General features: G+C 40.9%; 1 protein-coding gene across 2 annotated transcripts in view; it reads right to left on the reverse strand.

Moving 5' to 3' along the window:
• The window catches only part of LOC121459478 (WD repeat containing planar cell polarity effector), a 283,095-nt gene that overhangs the window by 140,365 nt on the left and 115,633 nt on the right, over positions 1 to 27,097 (reverse strand). Inside the window, exons 7-8 of one of the 2 annotated variants that reach the window (XM_041669296.1) lie at positions 5,398 to 5,512; positions 2,474 to 2,607 (exon numbers count right to left, since the gene is read on the reverse strand). The exons of the other annotated variant lie outside the window; for it this stretch is intronic. Of the exons in view, the coding sequence (XP_041525230.1) occupies positions 2,474 to 2,607; positions 5,398 to 5,512 (249 nt within the window). The remainder of the gene's footprint in view (positions 1 to 2,473; positions 2,608 to 5,397; positions 5,513 to 27,097) is intronic. 2 annotated transcript variants of the gene reach the window in all.

Below are 27,097 nucleotides of genomic sequence, written 5' to 3' on the forward strand. Positions count from 1 at the left end.
CTGCAAGGCAACAAAGGACGGCAGTAATGCGATAATGCCAGAGTGCAATGGGTGTTAAGAACCCGTTGCATTTATGTATTGTATTTAGTAAATAATCAGGCTCATCCAAATTGTGATCTCACCACTCAACCAAGGCCATTAAAATCAAGGTTAATGCTTTAATAATCCTCTGCTATTTTTTTTCCAACGTGGTCAAAAGGAACTCTTTTCTATTTGCATGGCCATAATATTATTGACCTCTTCATCCTCTGAATACACATCAAAAGGAACCAAAATCAAAGTAATTACCAGTGTTGTTCTCTCCTAGTAAACATTTAACTCCTTGCGCTGTCCCTCAACTGTTAAACTGAATTGGATTTTTAAAATGTGGACAGGAAAGCTTGTTAAAGGTCAACATTTCCGGATATTTATCCTGAAATTCTTCTGGTCAAAATTATTTCAGTGTGAAATAATTAAATTATGGCATAACTGGACAGAAAACCAGAATTATAAATACTCGATGTAAGTCCTTGTTCTAAAATTCAAATGGACACAGATGCATTTATACTTTAAGTAGAAATAGTTAAGTTTTTATGAAATTATTATAACTTCTTTTCTATTTGAGAGAAATACTATAATCACTAAATATTTAAAGACACATGTACATCATATTCAGGTATCCAGCTTGCCATGTAGGCATGCTATAAATTTCTAGATGATAAAGTAAGTTAAAAAGAAGTGATTTGCAGATTCAGTTTGCGCACAATGCAGAGCAGTTGTTGTTTGAGATTTTACATTTCCTGTGGATTTTAATGACATTGGTGTTCTGCATTGACGCTCAAAAGAGCAGGAAACATGGATAAGTTTCTTAAACTTCCAGTTGATAAATGGTGGCATTCACTATTTTCAAACATTACATGTTTCAAACACTGAAGTAAGAAATGAAACCCATGGTCTTTCCAGAAGGGAACACATTCCTTTATTGTGTAGCAATGATGTGACGTGCCAAAAGTCTCCCAAGTCCAAAGGCAGAAATAATGTACTAATTCCCCTACTGAAGCAATATAGGGCCAAAGAGTAGGCCTATTTTTTATATTTTTTCTTATGCTGCTGACACCCTTGCAGTTTTCTTTAGTCTCATTAGCTACCATCTTTTAGTCCGGAAGACGTCACTCAGTTACCTACCACACCTGAAACAAAAGGAGCTAGTCATACAGGATTTTACATAATAAGGTTAATAACACTATACATGGCATTAGCTAAGAAATAATGATATATTTTTAAAAACCAACATTAGGAAAAAACATTTTTAAATCAATCTAGTTTAACTACTTTGGACGAAAGCAATGCTGTAATAACATTAAAGGGAAACTTTTATTTTTTTGACTGACTAAATATAATACATGAATATCATAAATTGCCAAGTAGAGAAAATCATTATCATGCAAATTTTATAGAAGTTCTACAAATCTGGCATACAAGCGAGAGCATATTTGATTATCACAATGAAAGACGATTTCAGGTAACTTTTTCCATGTTAAAAAGTAAGTTAAATTCTGTCTTATAAAAATAGATGTTTCTTTTAAACAAATTATATCTTTATTAAACTCTTTCTTATAAGAATAGATGCTTCTTTTAAACAAATTATATCTTTCTTTTGCCATTATTACTCCAAACATCATAAATAACAATTCCAAAGTGCAGAAAGTTAGGTACAAAAAACCAGCTTCTTAGCACACACACCAATTACAAGCCGCAGGGCTGTTGTGCCTCTTTATAGACACTTGAGGAGAGCATATATGTGCATCACTTTAAAGACAGCTGTATATCAGCTCTGTTCCCACTGAACAGTGAACTGTCTCAAATCCACGTCACAGAGGCTGGATCAATCTTGCAAACACAAGTCACTGCTGAAAAGATGCCTTGAACTGAAACAGCCTGGAAAATGTATTAGATGCCCAGCCTTGCAGATCATGCCTTCCCAGCATTAAAATGTAAGGGGGAAAATTTAAGCACATCATTTAAAATAAAAATCTTGCCTTAACAGATGTAAAGTCCATGATATGAGGAAACAAATTACCTGGAGTTAGCAGAGGGAGAAAAACTAGCACTCTGAAAGAAATTTCTTTTTGTATTTCCTCTAGTTAAAGTTGGGGTGGGATGTGAGGGTCTTCCTACAACTTATTATATTTTCTATTAATCTTTGAAAGACCCTTCTTCCTTCTTTCCTTTCTTAGAATGAAAACCAGAGTAGCTATATGGATACTTACTGGAACGTGAAAATGGAATACATACTAACATCAGCATGAAAGCCAGCTTTGCCCTCCATAAGCTCAAATACGCCACCCTTAGGCCTACACCATAGGAAAGGTACAAGGCAGACTCAGGCTTCCTGAAATCCACAAACGTTCAAGAGTAAAAACCATAACATTAACTCCTGCAAAGCTCTTGTGTGCCTTAATGACTACATGACTACATACATTGAAATTTCTACCTTATAATCCAAGGCTGAGAGTTTTTCCAGTCTCTTATTTACATCAAGAGAATCCATCTTCTTTGTAAACTGAATAAAACATAGTTTGTTTTGTGCCAAAAATGATAAGATGATGAAACTGTCTGTAAGAAGAGCTAAAACAGGGATTTAATGATCCCAAGTTAGACCAAAGTTATAACAAGTTAATACATTTCCACTGAAATATCATTAAAAGATACTGTCGGAAAAATAAATATTAATTGAAGTTGCTAACATCTCCCAAATCCATTTTGAACGATGTTAAAGATAGTAGACATAAACAGTAACCAGCAATACAATGATACAGATTGGGTATTTTCTGCTCTCTTTCAGTGACTCTTTCCATGAAACCCAACGTTTGAAGACCACCACCAAAGGAAGTATTTGGGACCCAGAGCACAAAACAGGTAAGAGGCTGGGCATGGTGGCACATACCTTTAACTCCATCCCTTGGAAGACAGAGACAGGCAAAGTGTAAGGCCAGCCAGGGATACATAGTAAGAGTCTCAAAAAAAGACAAAAAAAAAGATTAAAGAGACTTTATTTGTGTTTATGTACTATTTCTACATTCATATATTCATAAGTCATTTGAAAATAAGTAAATTGATACTGATCAGTGTTCTCTATGGAGTTCTTTTTTTTTTTTTTTAAATTTTTCATCTATGGCCTGGTGGTGGTGGCACATGCCCTTAATCCCAGAACTAGGGAGGTAGAGGCAGGTGAATATGAAGCCAGCCTGGTCTACAGAGTGAATCCCAGGACAGCCAGGACCACACAGAGAAACCATGATTTGAAAAACCACACACAACCAAGTTATCTGTAATTCTTCTTTTGAGGACTTACAAACTGGGTGAAATAAAGTATGCTCTGCCCAAGCATGTATTACATAAATAATGTTCAATAATGAAGATCACCAAAAAGTACTTCTACAGTTTTATTTCTAAAGAATGTAAGTAGGAGCTGGGCGGTGGTGGTGCATGCCTTTAATCCCAGCATTTTAATCGGGAGGCAGAGGCAGGCGGATCTCTGGGAGTTCGAGGCCAGCCTGGTCTACAAGAGCTAGTTCAGGGACAGGCACCAAAGCTACAAAGAAACCCTGTCTTGAAAAACCAAAAAAAAAAAAAAAGAATGTAAGTAGGTATGGGCTATATATATATAGCCATTACTATGTGAACTGCTCTCAGGCAAAAATAAAAAAAAAAAAGAAGAAAGGGAGGGAGGGTGGGAGGGATGTAGGGAGAAAGAAAGAGAGGGAGGGAGGGAGGGAGGAAGGAAGGAAGGAAGGAAGGAAGGAGTCACTAAAGTCCACACTTTGCCCACCCACCTCTGGATGCACACGCAGTGACCCAGCAGGAGGTCTGCACAAGCACCAGAGACTCAGAAGAGCTGCCAAGAAATCACATTGCTATCAAGTCCCATTAGAATCTACAATTTGGGTACAAATGAAAGAAATGCATGAAAAAAAAAAGCAACTCAGACAGAAGAGTATTGAAAGTTCCCTGTTCAATCTAACAGAATATGAATTTGAGAAACCACCATAGTCAGTGCTATTTGCAAAGCAAATGAAGAGTTTAATGAGAACACAACAGAACATCTCCACAGAGAAGCCCCTTGGCATCACACCCCTCCATGGTGGAGGAAGTGGCATGCCCACAATCCTACCTCCAGCTGTTGTTATTGGTGGTGCTGCTAAGGGTAGCCATCCTGAAGAGTGTTTTCTTTACAGTTTGCACTTACGCCAGACTGTCCTCAGAAGTGCTGAGTGGTGCATACAGCAGAAAGGGGGCTTTCCCTCTCACCTCTGGCCTCTGCTAGACCACATCTCCCTTTGTTATTCAATTTAAGATACTGTTCTTAATTTTTCATGATAATTTGGCCTGTTTTAGATTTTTTTTCTCTCCAAATAAAGGAACAGAATCTTTTTTTTTTTTTTTTTTTTTTTGGTTTTTCGAGACAGGGTTTCTCTGTGGCTTTGGAGCCTGTCCTGGAACTAGCTCTGTAGACCAGGCTGGTCTCGAACTCACAGAGATTCGCCTGCCTCTGCCTCCCGAGTGCGGGATTAAAGGCGTGTGCCACCACCGCCTGGCAAGGAACAGAATCTTAAAATCCAGACTCAGCATAGCGTAGCAGAAAGAAAGTAGGTCACACTTGTGTTCGAATCTCAGCTCAGCTACTTCCTCACCACTTAAGACTGGCAATTATCCCGAGTAGCTCATATTCACGTTATATTCTAGATATCTACTTATCCACTAGAATGAGAATAACCATATCTTATATAGTCTCTTTGGCACCCAACATGGAACCTTTATGGCTCAATAAATATTAGTAAACTTCCTACTCAATAAATGGCTTACAATCTTCTGAATGTGCTTCATACCAACCATGCACAGTACGGTCACTTAAGAGATCTGGCCTTCCCTACTGCATCGGGTGTTGACTTGTGCTGTTTAGAAGTATAACTCTGCATTACGCAGAAGTTAATATTCATTAACAAATAACAACACAGCCTCATATAGGAAGCAAAGTACTCAGGATATTTCACCAGTGCCTACCTTGGCATATTTGTGTTATTCGTGCATAATTCATTTGGAAAAATTTGAATTGTCAATAGCAGAGAAATTGTTTTTAATGAATGAGAAAAGCTGACTTTAAAATTATATTTAAAAATGTAAAGAAGAGATTGGAAAGTACTTAGACTCGGAGCCTAACACTTAACAAGAAGTGCACAGACAGTAAATATTAGCTGAGCCTGCTATTGGTCCCAGGGGTTGTAAGTATGCTATTACAGGCAATTACCTGTTGTGTTTGCAAGTCCCCGGTGGTAATAATTAGTCTACCTGTTGACAAAGTATGTCTCCTGCCCCTCTGTTAATGTAGGCAATTGATTTGCACACGGTTGTAATTACCATCACTGATGGTGTCTGAGATGAGCTTCCCCACCAGGCTTCTGTCAATCACCACTTTCTCCAGCTGAGGCCCGGAAAGGCTTAGGGACACCAGCACACCTGAACCAAAGAGGAGCTATAACCAGGTAAGGGTGGGGAAAGAAGAAGATATGCTGAAAATTAGAATCTCTTAAAAATATCTTTCTAATCATACAACTCACATATTTTCACAAGCATTCAAACCATGAAATTACAGTTTTCCTTCCCAGAAAAACAGTGGCCGGCATTGTGAGAAAGAGACGGGCAGCTAAGTGCTGCGGTGCCCTCGGTGCCTGAGGAAAGCGTCTGCAGAAATGCAACGTGATCTGTGTTTATCAGACCCCGATCTTCTAAACGCTTATGAAGTGGCCATGCAGAAAGAAGGGCTCTGCTGCGTGCTCAGGAAATGAAGAGCGCTGCATTCAAACACCGAAAGGTTCATGTTTACATCCGAAGCTTAGAGTGTTTCTGGAGGTTGGACCCCCAGCGCTGCTCACTGACTCCATAATGTCACGACTGCAGTATAAACAGCAAAGTTGGAACTTAAGCCCAATTCACTGCCCCAAATGAAAATTTTAACTAAAATCATGAAAAGAAATATAAAATAAGGCAATTAGGTAAAATGCTAAAAAATTTAAAGTCATATGTAATAGACACTATCAATAATTTCACAAGGAAAAACAAAGCTAGCAAAGCCTTTGGCCTTCCAGGGCCAGTGTCCAGCAGCTGTTGAGAGAAGGAGGCTGGATGGAACCGTTGGAATTTTACAGCACTCCTTTCCATCTGGAGCAGCGTAATTCATTCATCTCCAAATGTTGAAAACTTCTGAAAGGACTCTGCATATGTGTGTGCTTGTTATCTATGGGATTTTGAAATATCAACATTGGAAGAAATTGTTTCACCTTCAAGGCAACAGACTCAAAGCTGATGAATCATGGAATAGCATATGGCATAAGAAGAAAAAAAACCAATTGTTAGTAAACTAATCACGAACATGCCAGCCAAGCTCAAAGACAACTATGACTTAAACAACACGGGGAATCCCCCGCCCACCTAGGCATCATGTCCCAGCTAGTGACGAGATTCTCTGTTAAGACAAATTTGGACATGTGTGAAAGATGAGCAGCATGGGGGACCAGAGTCCTTAGGGGAGGGGGTGACCACAGTTGCCTACTACTGGAATCTCTGTCCCAGACTTATAGACTGCTCTGCAGAGCCACAGCAGGGCATGGGAAGAATACTCATCTTTAGCAGTCTGGGAAGGAAAAGAAGGCATAGCTGTTCCAAGAGTTACAAAATACTTCAGAATTGAATTAACCTCTACTGAATTAATCCGTCCTTACTACATATCTTGATAACAAATGATTCACTATTTCTATGGGAATTTAACAGCACGTGGTCTTTGCTCCCCGAATTTTCCCTTCTCAGACGTTCAGAAAGACATGACGTGAGGCCCAATTTTCCTATCTGTTTCTTTCCTTTCAAGTCTGTTCAAGACATCACTAAATTATGTCCTCTTCTATTTATTTTTCTTAATAAAAATTTATACCTATTTTGCTAAGCATGCCTTCTCTTAGACACCGATGGCTGGCGACTGATGACACTGTCTTGCCCACATTTATCTTCGTACCTCCAGTGCTAGGCACACAGCAAGCACTCAGGAAACATGTGGAGAAAACTTATACCTAACTCATCATCATAGGAGATAATCCCACTTAGAGGAAACTTAACCGAACCTTCTATTTTCACATGGTACAGGGACCACTGCCATCTGTCCGCAACCATGCACCTTGGCTGGGGAGGGAGCTCAGCTGGCAGTGTACTTGCCTAGTAGGCAGGAAGACCTGAGGTACTGAAATTCTTTTAGTTAATTTTATTTATTTTGTGATGCATATGTATATTCACATGCTAGTTGTACGCACTGCAACAGCCTGCATGTGAAGACCAGAGAAGAACTTGTAGATCTGAGTTCTGTCCTTCCTCCATCATATGGGTCACAGAAACCAAAGATGCACTGTAGGCTTTTAGGAGAAACCTTTACTAGCTGAACCATCCTACCAGCCCAAAAGTTCTGAGTTCTTTATCAGGCATGGAATAAACTGGGCATGGAGGTGCAAGCCTGCAATCACAGCGTGTGCAAGGTAGAAACAGGAGAATCAGAAGTTCAAGGACATCCTTGGCTATATAGTTATTGAAGGCCAGTTTGGACTGCTTGATGCCCGACCCTATTTCTAAGAAACCAAAATGAACAAAACAAAATACATGCAACATAGAACTGAGTACCACCAGTGACCAGAGGCTCACTACGTCTCTGATGGCTACCTTAACTGGGACAGCTCCAATTGATTTAAACACATGGAAGGACATTCTTTTATCTATTTAACAAAACATGAATGTTGATTACATGACATGCCTGCAACTAAATTTAATAGCTCAAAAATGAATCAAATACAATCCTTAAAAGTAGTTAAACAGCCAACAGAAGTGATATGAGCAAGTGTAATAAAGTTGTGGCACCAAACCTATTATGCAGTTTGAATATATGTGGGCAGCTGACTAAGGGGTGAGTCTAGGACTTGAGGTTAAAGCCACAGCTGCCTTCTTAGAGCTTCAGCCTCAGCCTCAGTTTTCTCCAGTTGCACCGCTGCGTGCATCAAAAGAACAGCACAACGGATAGAGCAGGGCGCTGAAAGCAATGGTGGCCAGTTGTGTGACTCTGAGTTACTTAATGTCTCTGTGTCTTCACTTCCTCATCTCAAAGAAGACATGATACTATCTTCCTCAAGGATGAGGGTTAAGCAACTTTATTAACAAAATTTGTAATAACGCCTGGCACAGTGTTTGCGATGATTACTGCTATCCAACCATTCCTATGAGTTCTCATCATACTGCTTACCATCTCTGAAGTCATTGTTTTGTCTTAATAAAAACTTAACACCCATGTTGGACTCAGAATTGGACATGAAACACTGGCCTCCAGGGGCCTGAGATTTGACTTTTATTTACTAATGCTGTGTGTGTTCATGTCCTATGACGCACATCCCATGGGGCAGGCTTGGCCTTTAGAGGACAACTCTTGGGAGCTGGTTCTCTTCCTCTGCCCTGGATTCCAAGAATCAGACTGGAGCCAACAGGCTTCTGTGGCCAGTGCTTTTACCCAGTGAGCCACGGCATCATCACTCCAGGTGCATTCTAATCAGAAGAAGGACGATCTTTTGACACTTTTCCAGTCTGCAATGATTTCATAAGGGCATTTACTTTCAAGCTTCAGAACTTTGGAACTAAATTTGCCCAACTTTCTCATTTCTTTCTCTGTATTTTCTGCTATCACCATCATTACCATGAAAGAATCACCCTCTCTGAACACAAGCTGCTCTACAGTATATGAACCATGTTATGCTATAAAATTCATTTCAAAAGGCTGTTTTTGTGGAAGAAAAGAAACATGAAACTTAGGGGAATAGGTGCAATTGGCAACTGATACTGGAGAAGATTCAAAAGCCAGAGTGTTACAGAGCAGAGGGACGTGTGCAGAGATCACACAAACTGCACATGGAGATAGCAGCAGTGATTTCTACACTTGAGTATGCCATTAGGCCCTTTCACATACTTACTCATTCAGCCTCCACATATATATCCAGTGTATTAAATGAGCTAGGCACTGTTCTGAGGACTCAACTACATCAGTGAACAAAGAAGCAATACCTTGGTTTTCGCTATCCTCATGGAGGTTGCATTTGAATGTGGATGTAGATAATAACCAGTATAGTTCAAATATAATATCAGTCAGTGCTAAACTGTATGGAGGAAAAGCATAGCAAGCTGGAGATTCTAGGAGGATACTGCTTTGAGCATGAGGAATAATAAACAAAAGGACCTTGATGAGGAAATGCCATGTGAGCACAGATCCAAAGAAAGGGAAGGGACAGCCTACTTAGTACCAGGAGAAGTAGAATCTAAGGCAGAGGAACAACAGCACAAACTCTGCAGCAGACCATGCCATGGCTGACTAGGGAAAACTGGCCCAGGGACCAAGGGGAGCAAGAGGCAAGGGCCCTCACAGAGGGGGTCAAGGGCCAGCTTACACTGGAACTTGATAATGAGAAGACATTACATTTTGGCAGAAACCTGTATTACATAAGGGAGGGGCAAAAACATGCAATCCATTAAGAAATCCTTCCAGTCACCCCAAGAGAAGACAAGGACTTGAACCAGAACAGCCATACTAGAGAAAATGATGTGGACAGTCTTAAGACAGACTTAACGGACAGACAACTTACTGACAGCCTGTGGGCTGCGCACTGCCAAGGATAGCTACGTATGTGACCCAACCCAAGTGCTAAGCTTACTTAAAACATCCTGGGATTTCTTCATTATCTATTTTTGAAAACTCAACTGTGTGGTACTTGAACATGACTGTAGACAGCATCGTATCTCAATGTCAAAAGGTTGGATATGCCTGTAAGAGTAACCACTAGCATTTGCTGAAGGGTTGAATATGACATGTCTTGCCTAAGCAACATGGTTTACTGAGGTAAGGAACAATAGAGGCAAAATTTAGACTGTATAGCATCAGAAGTATGGTTTTCAACAAGTTAACTCACTACAGAATTACAAGTGAAGATAACCTTGCAAAAAGTAGAAATGGAGTCATCAACAATATCAAAGTCAAACACAGAAACAGATGAACGCTCTTTACAATTTAATAGAAAGAGAAAGAGAGAGATCTAAAGCCTGAGCTCAGGGGTTCTAGTGGTCAGTGGGCTGGATGTGTGACACTTGTGTCTCTCTCTGCAGGAGACAACACTGTATTTTCTACAGGAGGAGGACTGAATGATCCTTTTTCCCTTAAAAATTCAGTTACGCCTCTTAGTGAAAAGAGGTTTGGGTACCTATTAAAATCAAGGTGTGTCTGCCAGTTTTGATTATTTAAGTGTCCTGTGACTAAAGCCACCCCGATATCAGCTTTTGGGAATATGAATATACAAATTAATTAATAAACTGGCTCTCAGAATATCAGTTTTACAACTACTAGTGACAAAGAAAATACTGGATGTGGTGCAGGAGATAACTAAAGGTTAAAAAATAAAAAAAAAGTCTGAAACTTAGGGGAAAAAAATCTATCTAAAACAAAAGATTCACTCACACCTTTTCCTTTCTCACCAAACACGTGCATATTTTAGTACTCCAAGGTGGAGAGAGCCTTGGTATGACTTGGTACGACAAGAAGGAAAAAGCATTCTAAGGTTCTGTTCCGTGGCAAGGTGTAAGAATGTTCAGAAAGCTCAAAAAATGAGAGAGCAGTCCAAGGAACAAAGTAGGCTTCTGAGAGCAGCTGGGGAGACAAGTCTGGCCCCGGCCCCAGCCCCAGCCCCAGCCCCAGCCCCATTTGAACAGCTCCTGCAGCTGGAGACACTGAGCAGTGCCGAGGTCTTTCCTCTTCACACAGGACAGACACATCTTCACTACCCTGCTCTGCTGCCCTTATCATTTCCTCTCTGCTGTCTTCAATAAGCTCAGGGATTTTGTTGTTGTTTATTTTGTTTTAAGAAACTCAGAAGTGATTCTAGAGTTGTTCAGGTGGTTCTTCAAATTGGTCCCATCTAACTGTGGCAGTCTGGACTGAACACTGTATTGAAAGTAAAAAACATATCTATCTGATCTAGCACTGATCAAAACATAGAAACAACAAAACAATATGTTTAATTTATTTGACAGGTCTAACCCTATGGAAGGCCTCCTGTATACATACAGAGGTAGACACATGGAGACAGGGTGGTGGATAAGGCAGCATAAATTGATTATATGTGTAGAGAATACAGAGTATCTTAGAGGAAAATGGAGGCTTTAGTTAGCATAGCTAAGTGACTAGAAGAGGTGGATTAAATCCACAACCCATAATGACAACCAATACATGGCTGGAGACATGGTTAAAGAGGTCTTACTGCGTGAGCATGAAGGTCTGGGTTCAGATGCCCAGGAATCTCAGAGAGACCAGGTGTGGCAGTGCATCTGGACTCAAGTATTAACTGGTTCAAGTAACCGTGCACAAGCTACTCCATATTATCAACCCAAAGAACTTCACTGAGTTCAATATTCTTACCGGGTAAGGGCACTGCCCTGAGTCCATGTGATTATTATCATATCTGAGTAAATACAAAAGGGAAAGGTAGGCAGGGTCAATATGAAAAATCAACAATTGTTGATAAGTCTTCCATGATGGTCATGCATCTAAAACAGACGGCATGAGACACGAGGCCTATGGAAACAACTGAGCTAAGCACCACAGCCCACAGGGGCAACCCTCAGAGTAGTCTAGGGAAAAGAGCACCACAACAAAGTCTACTACAGCCCACTCAGGAAATCTGCAGTAAAGACCAGGGTCACTGTTTATCATGTTGCCTGTGCTTTCTGAAATCTATTCCTTCATTCAGCAGAGAAGCCATGCCTGATTGACCACTGAAGTACAAAGACGAAGGTGAATTGGCTAGGTTAGTGGTTCTCAACCTTCCTCATGTTATGGCGACCCCAGCCATAAAATCATTTTGCTGTTACTTCATAACTGTAATTTTGCTACTGTTATAAATTTTAATGTAAATATCTGATAATGTTAGATATCTGATATGTGACCCAAAGGGGTCATGACCCACAGGATGAAAACTCCTGGGCTAAGATGAGGGTAAAAAGTTGAGTCATAATACAGAATTACTTCAGGACAAGAAACGATAGGGAAAAGTTTTCATCTTGATAGAGAAGTGTTAACATAAAGTTTCTCCAAAGACCTATGTGTATTGTTCAACATGGGGAACAAATTCATGTCAAAAGATGTATCTTACTGTTTTATCTGCTTAAGTTTAAGAACTATCATTTTATTTATTTTTACTATAAAACAGAAGATACTACACTTTAATCCTATGTATTTCAAAATAAGAAAACTGACTATTCCTAGAACATATTCAGGTGGTCAAATTCACAAAAAGAATAAAATAAGGGAATTTTTTAAAATATTTATTTATTTATTATATATACAATATTCTGTCTGTGTGTATGCCTGCAGGCCAGAAGAGGGCACCAGACCCCATTACAGATGGTTGTGAGCCACCATGTGGTTGCTGGGAATTGAACTCAGGACCTTTGGAAGAGCAGGCAATGCTCTTAACCTCTGAGCCATCTCTCCAGCCCCAAAATAAGGGAATTTTTATATTGCCAGTTGTTTTTAAATCTAAAGGGATAGAAAATGATCAGTAGGACATATATTGGCATATTTTATCATTTACAGAAGCCTGTGTACATGTTATAAAGAACAATAAATGCTGGTATATCATGTTCAGAACAAGCATGCAACTTAAGGAGAATATAATATGGCTAACTCACTAACTCCCAACCAGATGAGGATAGCTACCAACTACAGAGCTTATAATTAGTGAAAAGCAGAGACAAGACAGGTCCACTGGTAACAGTTCTACACCCTGTCTACCAAAGAGCACACTCAGTAATATCCTCAATTCCTGTTCTTCAGTTAACCTTTCTGCAACACCTCATGTTTGCTTTTCTTCACCCTAAGCCAATAGTTTTTAAGTGGGGTGATTTGGGACACCAGCCAGCAATGTCTGGTGACACTGTCTGTGGTGATCACCTGTCTTAGTTAGGGTTACTGCTGCTGTGATAAACACCACGGCCAAAGAAACTTGGGGGAGTTTATTCAGCTTATGAGTCCAGATCACAGTCCATCATCAGGTACTCAAGCAGGGAACGGCAGGGAACGGCCCTACACGTAGGAGCCGAGGTAGAAGATATAAAGGAGTGCTGTCTTCTGGTTTGCTCCTCATGGCTGGCTCAGCCTGCTATCTTACAGAACCCAGGACCACCAGCTCAGGGATGGCACCATCCATAATGGGCTAGCCCTCCCCCATCAATCACTAATTGAGAAAATGCGCTACAGCCTGCAGCTGGATCTTATACAGTAGTTTTCTCAACTGAGGCTTCCTCCTCTCTGATGACTCCAGCTTGTGTCAAGCTGACATGAAACAAGTCAATACATTGCCTCTTTCTCTTAGTCACAGAGCCTTACCTGCAAACAGCGCCTGGAAATGAGCGGCTGTGGAGGCCAAGGTTTTCCTACATCACCACCAAGCAGATCTGGCAGCTCCTTTAATACTAACCAACATTTTTCTCACACAAAGAAAGACGGGAAGCTGCCCTCTGTTGTGAACAAGGACCTGATCACATGGAGTTGTGGGCAGTGCACACTGCAGACATAGAGCCTGCAGGAGATCTGCTTCCTGTTTCCCTTACAAGGTTCGGTGCTACTACTGCCAGCTGTTAAGACAGAAGGAGCCCCAGGGCAAATGATGGAGTTACTGTAGCGTGTGCTAGAAAGATCCTGTTAGGACACCTCTGTTTTCACTCCAATTCCTTGCACAATAATCAGTCTTATCTATAATTTAGCCTCTTGAGCAATTCATCCATCAGGTGGGAATGCCCCAGGCACATAAGCCATGTCTATGACTCCAGATATATCTCAGACTGTAAACTGATAAACCGCCGCTGCAGTTAATAATAAATCAGTTGCTTCTGAGCTTGGCTATTGTGAATGTTGTTATTACACAAAAACAAATAGAGATAACATAAGATACAGATAAGTTTAATTAATCAGAGTATTTCTGCCCACATGCAGGATACATTGTAGAAGAGGGAATGAAGTTTCCAAAGCTACAGATCTATATAAGCAGTACCATTCCATTTTACTCTGGGGAGAAACGAGCAGACTATGTGTCCATAGAGCACACTTGAGCAGAACAAGCACCAAAGACTGTCAGGAAGAGCACCAAAACTGTTGATAGTTGACATCACAGAGATAAAACTGGGTGCTGGATGGCAAGAAATAAATTTAAGCTCTTGCTTTAGGCATCACAAAAATGACTGTTATCCCTGGCCAGGGTGCAGAGCCTGGACCCACACCGCTGGTGGTTCGGTAGGATGCTGCAGTCACCATGAAAACAACTCAGCAGCTCCTCAGATGGCAGGTGTGACAGCAGATCATATAATCCAGGCTCGTAGAAGGCCGGGCCAGAAGCACTGCCGTGAATTATATACTAGAAGCTAGCCTGAGCTACAAAGTAAGACCCTGTCTCAATAAAACAGCAAAACAAAAGTTAACCAGCTACCGTATTATACAAAATACTGCTACTGGGTGGAGAGCCGGGAGAACTGACAAGAGTGGTTAAGCACAAACACAAAATGGCCTTAGCATTATTTACCATAGCCAGACAGTAGAAGCACCACACAGCAGAATGGATAAGTTGAATGTATATATTTAACCAATGGATTATTATTCAGCTATAAGACTGGAGTTCTGATAACATAGATGACCCCTGAACATTATTCTAGGAAACTAGTCTTCGTAAGGCTATACAGTACTAGCCTGCGCTTTGTGGCTGGACCCTAGCTCCACAGAATAAAAACCAAACAAAGCAAGCACTCATATAAGGTCAGGCTTGGTGACTCAGACTTATCAGTTGGAACAAAGGTAAAACATAAAGATCAGAAATTCAAGACCTGCCTGAGCTACAGAATGAGTCCACAGCTAGCAACTCAGTGTGAGCAGATCTTGGAGTTTGAGACCACTGTAGTCTACAAGCACGTTCCAGGACAGCCTTAGGTTCAATCTCTAGTAATGCAAAAATTAAACAAATTTTTAAAGTAAAAAATAAATAAAATGACTTTTAAAAGACTTTGGGTATTTTCCTATAGAATTTTCCTAAAATAAACAAGAAGCTTCTAAAATATATTCTCACAAATATGCTTCCTATGCTCTGGTTGTAAAGAAACAGCAGGAGAGTGTTTCTGAAGAATCAGAATACTGAAAATCCTCAGATCCATGTATCACTAAAAGGATCAAAGAGAACCAGAGAATGAGTTGCTCTGTGATCTATTTTAATAGATAGTAACACAATCTATTTTCCATGAGAGAACTTAGATTATTCATCTATATATAATTAATTGTCTTATTTGCTAAAAAGACTGCCATTAACAAAAGTATAACCAAGCAATGGATTAGTAAGCCCCTATAACAAATAAGGAGGTACTTGACATATTGGAAACAGCGGTTTCACTATTCAACCTAGTTCTCCTGAGAGCAAGGGACTCCCAGGTGCCATCTACTTCTTGACTGTGGAGAGTCACTGTAAATGTCTTATATACAATAATATTTTATGAAAAATACAATTATAGAAGTCTGAAGAGATGTCTTAGTGCAGAAAGTGGTCACTGAGCAAACATAGGGGCCAGTGTTCAGCTCTCCAGTATCCTCATAAAAGCTGGGTAGCCACCTATAATCCCAGGGCTTAGGAGACACAAAAGGGGTTCCCTAGGGCAAGGTGGTTGGCATTATAGCAGAATCTGAAAGTTCAGGGAGAACCCCTGCCTCTGTGACTAAAGGATGTCCAAGGAAGACACCAACATCAACCTTGGCCTCTACACAGACACTCACACATGTACAATGCATATGCATACATGCAAGTCATATAAAGAAGTATAACTGCAACTGCTTTCATTCCACGATTATTTGGTAAGCCGGTCATCGACTAGCTTAATAGTTATCTTTATTTTTTAAACTATGAAAATAAGAGGCATAAATCAGAACTCTGAAAAGGTATTAAATATATTTCCTCTATCAGTTACATGGTCATATAAAATTGCTGAGGACTGGAGTGACTGCACCATGGGTAAGAACACTGACGTCTCTGGCAGAGCGTATGAATTTGGTTCCCAGCACCTACAAGTGGCTCACAATCGTCTACACCTCCAGTTCCAGGGGATCCGATGTGCTTTTGGCCTCTGTGGGTTCCTGCATGCACACGATACACAAAAACTCAGAAGTATACATACACATAAAAATAAAAATAATTAAAAATTAAATTGCTGGGTTCCAAAACTCAACCTTAAGCACATGTATTTCTGGCTAATGTAATTCAACCTGGGTATTATTAGTACAAACAAAAGTGTGTAAAGTACCATCTTGGAAAAAAACTGAAAGAAACCAAGCCAAAATGACAGTAGCAAAATCCTAGCACAGGATCCAAATATAATGGACTGAAAGTCTTCTGATGATGTAATCACAAAAGCACAACCTGAACGCTCCCTCCCACCTTTTCCAAATGTGAGAAGTTTCGTGTTTATTTTACTTTTCAAAACATAGGGGAATCGACAGCACACAAACTATTCTATGTTTTATACACACTTCCTACTAACAGTAACAATTTATGAGAAAAATAAGAGTCTTGAGCCAGCTTGTTGTATAGGACTTGCCAATGCTTCTGAACCATTGTTAAATGTGAATGCCAAGAAGGGGACAGAAATTGCAAACTTCTTTGGAAAAATTTTAAGCTGAGAAGAATTAACAAAAGAATGAAATGTTTACAGAAAAAGGAAATGTCACTTGATAGCATAAAGATACATTATAAAGCACAAAATTTGTGCTGTAGTCACATTCTATAAAAAGGACTCATATTTTACTATATTCCCAAGTTTAAGTAATTAATTTATCAGTTGAGTATCACAGTTCATCAAACATTGGATTAAAGCTGTTAATTACAATATAAATTTTTTTCTATTTTTTATGAGAAGGAATAATATCCACCCCCCCCCACCCCAGGAATACTAGTTAGCTACATAAAAGTCAGCCTACCTAAACACTACTCAGGCAAAATGCTACATGTGGGAGAACACGTACACAGACAAATACTTTTGTTTTGTATATTTGCGTACATATTTGTGGAGGATGGGAATGGGGATGTGTACCTGTACATGCACTTATACATGGAGCCCAGAACCCAATGAGGGTACCCTCCTCAATTATGTCCTACCATATTTTGAAATTTTTAACATTTATTTATTTACAAAAAGGGGAAAGAAATATGAATATATTTGTGTCATGGTACACATGTACAAATTAGGTCAGAAAAAAACTTGTAGGATTCATTTTTATTCTTCTACTATGTGGGGCTCAGGAATCAAACTGAAGTCATCACGCTTGACAGCAAGCCCCCTTATTCCCTGAGCTCGAGTCCTCCACCTTGTTTTTTGAAATAGGGTCTCACTGAACCTGGAGCCCACCAATCTGGCTGGACTGGCTGGCTGGCAAGCTCTAAGGGTGTTCCTGTCTCCACCACCTCCCTGATGCTGGGATAGGCAGCTACCATAGCACCCAGCTTTTTCACATGAGTGCTGGTAATGAAACTCAGGTTTGTACAATAAGCATTCACCAAATAAACCATTTCCTCAGTTCCTACGTATTTTTTATCTTAGTATAAACTTTTCTAAGTGTATCACAAGTTTTGTCATCCTACGATTCCTCTCACATCTGTTGCTGCCACTCTATAGCACAGCGACATGGGAGTTTACTCTGGAAACCTGGCTTCCAGGGCACATGTGCCTTGCTCTGTGCCATCTCTCTGGCTACTTAATGTCAGTGTCCCTTCTTCATCCCCCCCCTTTCCCCCATCCACTCAGTCTTTAAGTTCTGGTGAACCCCAAGGCTCTGAACACAGTCCCTCCCTGGTCATCAACAGTTTTTCAGCTTTCCTACTCTCTGTGCAGTGGCATTAAAGCTCAAATATCCCCCTGAACTACAACACTTGATCTATTTGACTTCCACACTTGTTTATCTGATGGACAATTCAAATAGAGCATGTTCAAAACCATCCTGACATTTCCCTCATTCTGCTCCTGATACTTTCCACCTCAGTAAACAGAAACGATTCTCCCAGATGCTCTGAAATTTCTTCAATGACCTCTCATTTGGCTCCATCAGAAAATGTGGATGGCTCAACACTTAAAACAGACACAGATCTGGCAGTTTCTCACCCTCCACTGCTGCCGCCCAGTCAAACCATGTCAGGCTACGAGTGGAAACTGAGCTGCTTCCCACCTCACTCCCCTGTATCTGTTCCCACCATAGGAGCTACAGTGATCCATCTAAGAAATAAACCAGATCACACCACCTTCAGCCCAAAACCTTTCAAGAGTTTGCCTTCTGAAGAGACAGGGCCAAGGCCCTTTGGTGTCCAGGAAAGTGTGATATAATACTGTCTCATTTCCTCTTTCTTCAGTCCTGGCCCAGTGCACTCCCTTCATTCCTTAGTATTTTCTTGTTTTTTGTTTGGATTTTTTGGTCATTTTTCAAAACAGGGTTTCACTATGTGGCCCTGGCAGTCCTGAAACTCTGTATAGATCAAGATGTGTAGTTGTAATAAGGGTGGCGGGGCTGCGTCCCCAGCACCCCGGCTGCCTGGCTAGCTTATGCCCGAAATAACAACACACAAACTGTATTCATTTAAACACTGCTTGGCCCTTTAGCCCTAGCCCTTACTGGCTAATTCTAATATCCTGATCAACCCATCTCTAATAATCTGTGAGCACCGGTCTTAGTGAGCACTGGTCTTACCGGGAAGATTCTAGCCTAAGTCCATCCTGGGTCGGAGCTTCATCGCGTGCATCTTCCCTGGAGCGGGGAGCATGGCGTCTCTCTGAGGCATCTGCTCCCGAGAGGAGAGCTGTGGAGTCTGAGCTCACTTCCTCTTCCTCCCAGCATTCTGTTCTGTTTACTCCTCCCACCTATCTTCTAACCAATGAGGGCCAAGCAGTTTCTTTTTATTTAACCAATGACCTTCCTCCATCAAAGATGGCCAAGAACCCATAGAAATGCGCAGGCTTCTGCCTCCCGCGTGCTGGGATCAAAGGTGTGTGCCACTCTGCCGATGCCTTTGTTATTTTCTAAACATGCCAAGTGTAATCCCATCTCATCATCTTAACCCCACAGTTGTGTGCCTAGAACCTTCTCCTTCTGTGAGGCTTGCTACCCCACTTGGTTTACAGCATTCTCGTGGCACATTCTGAGCCATTTCCTGGACATTGTGCCCCTACCAGGCAGACCTCCTCTCTCACTCTATCTTTCTCCGACAGTTCTATCTTCTGACATATGCCTTCCCTGTCATATATAAGCAGAAGAAAGACATATTGATTGACTTTGTCCTTTTGTTTCCTGCTGTCCTCAGCAGCCCATGAGTGGCTACTGCCATCATGTCTCACATTCAGACTACAAGAGCAGAAATGTTATATCCCAGTTGTGTCTGGCCCTTTAACATATTTTCTTGGAAAACACACCAAGTCAGAAGTGTTTCATATATCCAACTATAACTGTAAGAACATAGAAGTTTCTATAGCTATACTAACATTAGGATCTGTTTAAAAAAAATAAAATAAAAAGAGTAACACTATAGGAGAAGCAACTAGCAAGAGCTTTAATGTCTTATTTCTTGACTTAGCTCTATTATTATGAACAGAACTTAGATTTTTATGTCTTTGATTATAATTATTGATTCTCTTACATAAGCTTACAGGGAGACAGTGGGTACATCCCTTTATGGCCTTGAGAAAAGGTCTCTTATGAAACCAGAAGCTTGACATTTCAGCTATGCTGCCAGGTCAGAAGTGCCATAGATGGACATCGCCCTCCTCACAACCCTGAATGCTTGTCTTTTTACATGGCTGCTGGGGATGTGCGCTCAGGTCCTCATGCCTGCACAGCAAGTGCTCTGACCAATGGAGCCATCTCCCAGGTCCCTGCTTCATCCCTGTCATCTGCAAGGTTCCCTACTTCTCAGAGCTCACGAATTCTAGTTATGCCATTGAGTTAGGGCACCCTATCTTTCTGTTACTTCCTTTGACAACTGCATAGCAGGGAAACCATTTTAAGAGGTAAGAAGTCTAAAAGCATTGTTTAAGTGACAACTGAGAATTCTACTTATAGAACAGAAGAGCATTTGGGACTTCAAGGCACCAAGCATAAGGAGTTGAAATGAGGTAGCTACCTGGAAAATGGAATTCTAGTTGTTTAAACACTGTATCGTTCCAAACTGGAGATTCTGAGAAGATGGCAAATCAGAAAGAGCCCCTATAAAACTAAGATTTTGGGTAAAAGAAATTCAAGATTAAAAAAATGACCAATAGAGAAATATGGAAAATAACTACAGAAAGAAGAAACAAGTCTAAGTGGGATTATTTTTTTTCCACTAAGAAGCCAGGTTTGTAAAAGACACATGGGGTGAGCATGCAGCAGGATCTACCAGGGAAGTGCCCTGACTTGCTCCAAACTCCAGGCACACCGAGACAACCCAGAAGAGAGAAGTCACCCTGCTGCTGAAGCCTAAATCAGAAGCTGAACTCAAGAGCCACAACAAGCAGCAGACACACACTAGAAAGGGGTGGGAAATGTGAAACAAAAAGCTCTCATAACCACCCACATCCCGCTGGATAAGCAGAGGGTAGCACTGTAGCAACTCATGGCACAGCTGCAGAGGAGGGTCAAAGATCGGAAACTCACCCTATCCCCACCCATGCTACTGCCCTGTGGAGCAAGGGATCCATCAAAAACCCCTGGAAGAACATGGCTGAACACAGGCTGCTGCAGCATCCTGATGGGATCTTCAGACTCCAAGGATGCCAGACTGGAGAAAGCATAGTGTTCCAGGAGAATCTAATGTTGGGAGCGTCTCAACACACCACTCAGGCTATGTAGGAAGATGGTGATGGAATTCATCACACCATCCTGACACAGACTGTTCGTGTTGAAATGAATGTGGGCCCAGGACAGGAAACTAGAAAGCATGAGAGGGTTTGTGGTTTTGTTTTTATAAGAAGCCACAGGAAGAGGGTGCATGTCTACTAGGGACTAAGCTTAGGGACTTGTACATGCAAGGCAAGCAGTCTCCCCTAAGCTGTGATCCCAGTCATAAATTTTCATAGTCTTCATTTGAAAGAATTACTTTTTCTCATTATTTTTATTTAGATTCATTTTTGCTTTTATTTATGTGAAATAGTATGTGTCTCCAACTATGTGAGTGTCTCTCATATGTATGTAGGCACCCATGGAGTCCAGAAGAAGGTAATGGATTCTCTGGAGCTGGAGTTACAGGCAGTTGTGAGTCACCTGACTTGGATTATAGGAATAAACTCAGGCCCTCAGGAAGAGCAGCAAGTGCTCTTAACCACTGTGCTATCTCCCCAGCCCCTAACTGTTCTTTGTTTTTAAAAAAGCAGAATTCTATTATTTCCAGAATACAATCACTTCTCTTATCAAAGTGGGTATTAATTTTAATTTTGTAAATTTAGTTCTATTAATTGCATGCTGTCAATTCTTTGCTTTCTGTGTTTTAGTCTCAGACTTACAGTCTTCATACTTACAGATTTTTTTCCAGTTGTATGGCTATCTAGATCTATTTACAAGTAATAAAAAGGGTGGTTTGCATGGATAGACTTACTCAACTGAGCTTTACTATAAAAATATTACTTCGCATATCTTACAAAATGTCAGTATTGATATGTTTGGCTTTGGGGAATGCAACCCATTTTTGCCCCAGACAAGGGCCAATACACAAAGTGCAGTCATAACCTCAGCAGCTAGACATGGAGGTTAAGGCAAGTGTCACTGTTCTGGGTGCATTAGCAATCCTCTCAGTTTTAGCCCCTGCAGTGATCTGAAGTGATCTGCTTCCCGTAGGTGCTTATATTTGTCCCCAGTGGGAAGAACTATTTGGGAAGAAATAAGAGGTGTGGCCTTGCTGGAGGAGGTGTGTCACCATGGACGAGCTTTCAGATTCTGAAAGCCCATGCCATTCTCAGTTAGCTTTCTCTGTCTCTCTGCCTTGTGGCTGCTGCCTCAGCACATACACTCTCAGCTACTGCTCCCATGCCAGGCCTGCAGGCCTGCCGCCATGGCCCCTCCATGATGGTCGTGGATTCTACTACCCTCTGGAACCATGAGTCCCCAAAGTAAATTCTTTCTTTTATAAGTTATCTTGATTATGTTGTTTTGTCGCGGCAATAAGTAACTAACAGAGCCCTCACTTTCCTTTATTATGTAACATCCTGACTGGTGGGCTTCCTGCCTACAGAAAACTCATCTCTCTCATTTGCTGGTTATATAGCTCTCAGCACGGTCTCTTATTTTCTGTTTTACACTGTGATGTCCTTGATGCTTTAGAAATCTACACCTCTTTGGCTATCTATAACATAAAATGTCTATCTCCTAATGACACATTCTGTTGCAGTCACTGAATTCAGCAAAGCCTCTGGCTTGCCAAGTCATGTCCCATCAGCCACTTCATTTGTACCGCCAGTGGGTACCTCTCATTATCACGGCCATCTTCTTTTCTTCATTCTCTTAGGTTGAAGCCTTTTAAAAAGTTTACTTATAATTTAGTAAAAGTTTAAGAGAAAGTGAGAAAAAGATACAGTTTTAGTCAACTATGTTTAACTGGGAGACCAATGTGTGTCCCACATCTCACTATGCCTGAGGGTACATCTACATGATTATTATTCTATATTTATGCTCTACTGGGAAGGAATATGGTGTGTATGGCAACTGCAGACGGAAGCCAGAAAGCTACAATGCCCTAGTATAAATGCTGGCAATCTACTCACTGCGTGATCATTGCACATCTGTCTCCTCGTGGTTAAGTGGAGATAATACAAACAAGAAGCACATGCCTGAAGTCCAGCCCATGGGGAAGACAAGCACCCGGCTCCAGACCGGCAGGCACCATCCTGGTAACAGATCTAACTCACTAGTTCATTGTGGGGTCCACATGTTTAGTTTATGATGTAATAGGAATGTACAGGTATATATAGAGAATCTATTACAATAATCTTAAATAGTATTCATGAAAATATTTATAACATGTGCTATATGTAATATATAATAAATCGAATATTTATATACCTGTATACCAAAGGGAAAGCATCAAATGACAAACGGCAATAACAATTGATTGGATTAGATGATTTAGGCCCCCCGTGTTTTCTGAGTTTTCCAAATAGTGTGATTTTAAAATGTCTGTTATTTTTCCTTCTTTTTTTAAAACAATTTATCTATTTGTGTACTTTATTTATATGGGTGTCTTATCTACATGTACATTTGCACATCAGAAGAGGGCATCAGATCCCATGGGGCTACAGTTAGAAATGGTTATGAGTCACCGTGCGGATGCTGGGAATTGAACACAGACCTTTGGAAGAGCAGTGTATTTAACTACAGAGCCACCCTGCTATTTTTTCTAATTAAAAGATACCAAACACTACTTTGCAAGTGAGAGAATGGCAAAGTGTTAAGCTGCTCTATCCTGGCTAAGTTTCACTGGCCCAAGTGCTCCTGGGTTGTTATACTCCTTTGTTTATCTTAACAGGAAGCCAGGCCAACCCTATGACAGTCTTAATATGGACGAAAAGAAACTAATAATCATGCAAATATGTAATCACACATATACCACACAGAATTTTTAAAGAAGCATTCAACTATATATATTAAAAACTGCATATAAGGAGAAATCTTTTGGGGGATGCCTTCTAAAGTTCCTACAATCTCCGAGACAGCATCTTGTCACTGACACTCTCCCCTTGGCCAGGATCTTCCTTTTCCTCGCCTCAGTTATGCCTTTCCTTCAAAACCCATGTGGGTCTAGTATCCTTTATAAAATTTTAACTATCAATTTCAATCAGCAGCAACCTCTGAACTTTAGCTATTATATCAAAAATGTAACACCCGGCTGGAGAGGTGTCTCAGTGGTTAAGAGCACTGGCTGTTCTTCCAGAGGTCCTGAGTACAATTCCCAGCAACCACACGGTGGCTCACAACCATCTGTCATGAGGTCTGGTGCCCTCTTCCACCCTGCAGGTACACATGCAGACAGAACACTGTATATATAATAAATAAATAAATAAATAAATCTTTAAGAAAAAAAAAAGGTAGTTCCAGAACAGGCTCCAAAGCTACAAAGAAACCTGGTCTTGGAAACAAAAAACCAAAAAACAAAAAATGTAACACCCAATCTCATATTATTCTTTAGTTTTTGATTCTTTAATCATTTGTTTTCTTTTTCAAATATATGTGAAATTCCTGTGACCCACAATTAGTCTAGGTTCCAAGACAAGCGACTGCTAGGATTCAGGCATTATACCGGCCTGCCCTGTCTTCTGGCAGGAGGTACCCAGGCCAGCCAGCCGAGGGTCCTAGTTTGATGCAGGTGTAAAGGTTCCTTTAAGAGGCAAGCTCCGCCCACTCCCTCCTCTCTCTTTCAGCCACTCTCTCTGAGGAGGCAGCTTTCTGTCTCCCTTTCTCCCTCTCTGTCTTTCTGTCACTCCTGTTCTCTCTTCCCTTCCCATTCCCTTTATGTCAAACTCCACACTCAAACTCTGCCTATATGGCTTATTTGTCTGTCCCTCACCTGCACAGCCATGGGACTGCCAAGGTCTCTCTTGTGCTGTTTTACAACAGTGACTGAGGAGTTTTACACCCTCCTATCAAGGCTCAGCCCTAAAGGACATCTTTCACATCCTCCCTAAAGGGACATCTTTCATATCCTCCCTAAAGGGACATCTTTCACACCCTCCCTAAAGGAACACCTATGTATACCCTCCCTAAAGGATATCTATTCACACCCTCCCTAAAGGGACACCTATTCACACCCTCCCTAAAGGGACACCTATTCACAGCCCCCCTAAAGGGACACCTATTCACACCCTCCTCTCAAGGCTCCAGGACCACTGAGGAGCAGCTGGAAGCAGTAGATGAGGGCAGTGAGGCAGTGTCTTTCATGGCGGAGACACCACACACGTGAACACAGAGGGGCGGTGTGACTTCATGCTAAAGGTCTGTGAAAGATCAAGCCAGACAAAATCTCAGCACGAAGGGAGGGAGAACACAAAGCCTCAACCCAGTAGAACTCCTGACTACTAGAGGCTGCTGGAGGAGAGCCAGTTCCTCTGGTGTAGTCCCTGAGAGGGCGCCATGCTCACAGCCCTACATTCAAGCACGGATGAGAAAAATGGTAGGGGAGATGGGAGATAAGTTGATAGGTTTGACCAAAGGCCATTATTTGCATGAATCAAATTCTAAAACAAAAATCATGCCGTATTTTCATCAGCCACTAATCACAAAAGATGAGTTTATCACTGAGTTCTCACAAACACCCACCAGAAGCTTAATCACAGCACGGAGTCAAACCAGAGATGGTCCATTCATCTAACTTTTCTACAAAAACAAACTTTCCACAGTTCCTCATTATCCTGACTGCTGTTTCTTCCTCTTTTGCTGCTGGGTTTTTCTCTCTATCCACTAGACACTTATCGATTCTTGGTTTTTCTCCGATGGTATCTTCCGTCCCTCATAAAAGTACAAATTGGGTAGTTCTAACTCAGGCCTTTGGCTGTCTCCTCAAAAAAAAAAAATCAAATCCAGATCTCCACTCCATCTCCACGTTTCCCATGATACCTAACAACTGCATGACCTCTGACCATTTCACATAAAACATGGGCAAACTGAAATTTTTACACATCATTCTAAACTTTCAAAACTCTGTACACATCCTTTGAAATCATTTCACTCCTGGTTTACTTTTGATCTTATATCCCATTGCCAGGTGCTGTAAGACTAAATCTAACATGGCAACTCTCTGTTACAAAAGTAGTAACAGTGTTACAGGACACAGTATCAACATCTCATTGTAATATTCAAGCCTCTATTTAATGCAGCATTAAGCTGCCTGTCAAACCTTCAACCTTCCATCCTTCAACCACTTTTTCCGCAAATGGGCCCACTTCCTCACTACTATGTAGATACCGCCTACTTATCCCCTATCCCGTCTCTTCAGGTTTACCAAATTTTATATTCCCATTTAGGTCTGGTAAAATTGTAACTTCTCTGTAATGTGTTCACCATTTCAGATTATACTGATGTTCTTACCATCTCTGGTTCCTACTGCTGTTTACAACATCGCACACATTAGTCTCTAGGTGACTTAACATTCTTCTCCCTTTCCACCTAAGCTACAGTACCTACTGCCAAAGTGGCGGACAGTAAATACAATATGGTGGACTGTGAGAAAATAAAATGCTATTGTTGATACTGATAACATTTTACTACTTTATGAAGAAATCAAGTTGATTTTACATATGATAAAAAGAAATATTAAGCTTACCCACATAAAAATAGTTACCATCCCTCAAAAAAGATGCCTCTCTTTAAAGCAAATGGAGACCATCATGGAAACCCACAACTGAACAGAAAGCAGAGATCAAGAGACTGAAGGAGCCCAGCCCCAATGGATACATCTCTATCACAGCTCCTGCATCTGTGTCTCAGGGAACAGTGCAGAAAAGGATGTAGAAAGATTCTGAAATCAGAATATGAGGACGCTTGCTTGTAAAACAGTCTCTCCCAGAAATGCTGCATAAAACAAAGCCGAAATGACAGCAACATCAATGGACATGTTACCATGGAAAGGGGAAACTTGATGGGGTCCCACCCCTGGGCAACGATGGCCCTGGAAAAAAGGAAAATAAGCCTTTCATAGAGATGAGCCGCCATATTGGTTGTCCAGTGCAGAGTAGTCAGCCCTCAAACCATATACACATTAACAACAAAAATGGACTCAGCAAGTTCTATTTATATATTTGTGTACACACACACATATGTATATGTGCATGTATGTAAGTTTGTAACAACAATCAAATAAAAAGAAGGTATCAACGTGAAAGTGGGGGTAACACTGGAAGGTTTGAGAGAGGGTGGTTGGGAAGGCCTAGGGGGAGAAAAGGAGGAGGGAAAGTAATGAAATTATATTTT

Source organism: Microtus oregoni, unplaced genomic scaffold (genome assembly GCF_018167655.1).
Source record: "Microtus oregoni isolate MIOR12 unplaced genomic scaffold, Mior012 000019F_ref0000042, whole genome shotgun sequence".
NCBI classification, from domain to species: Eukaryota; Metazoa; Chordata; class Mammalia; order Rodentia; family Cricetidae; genus Microtus; species Microtus oregoni.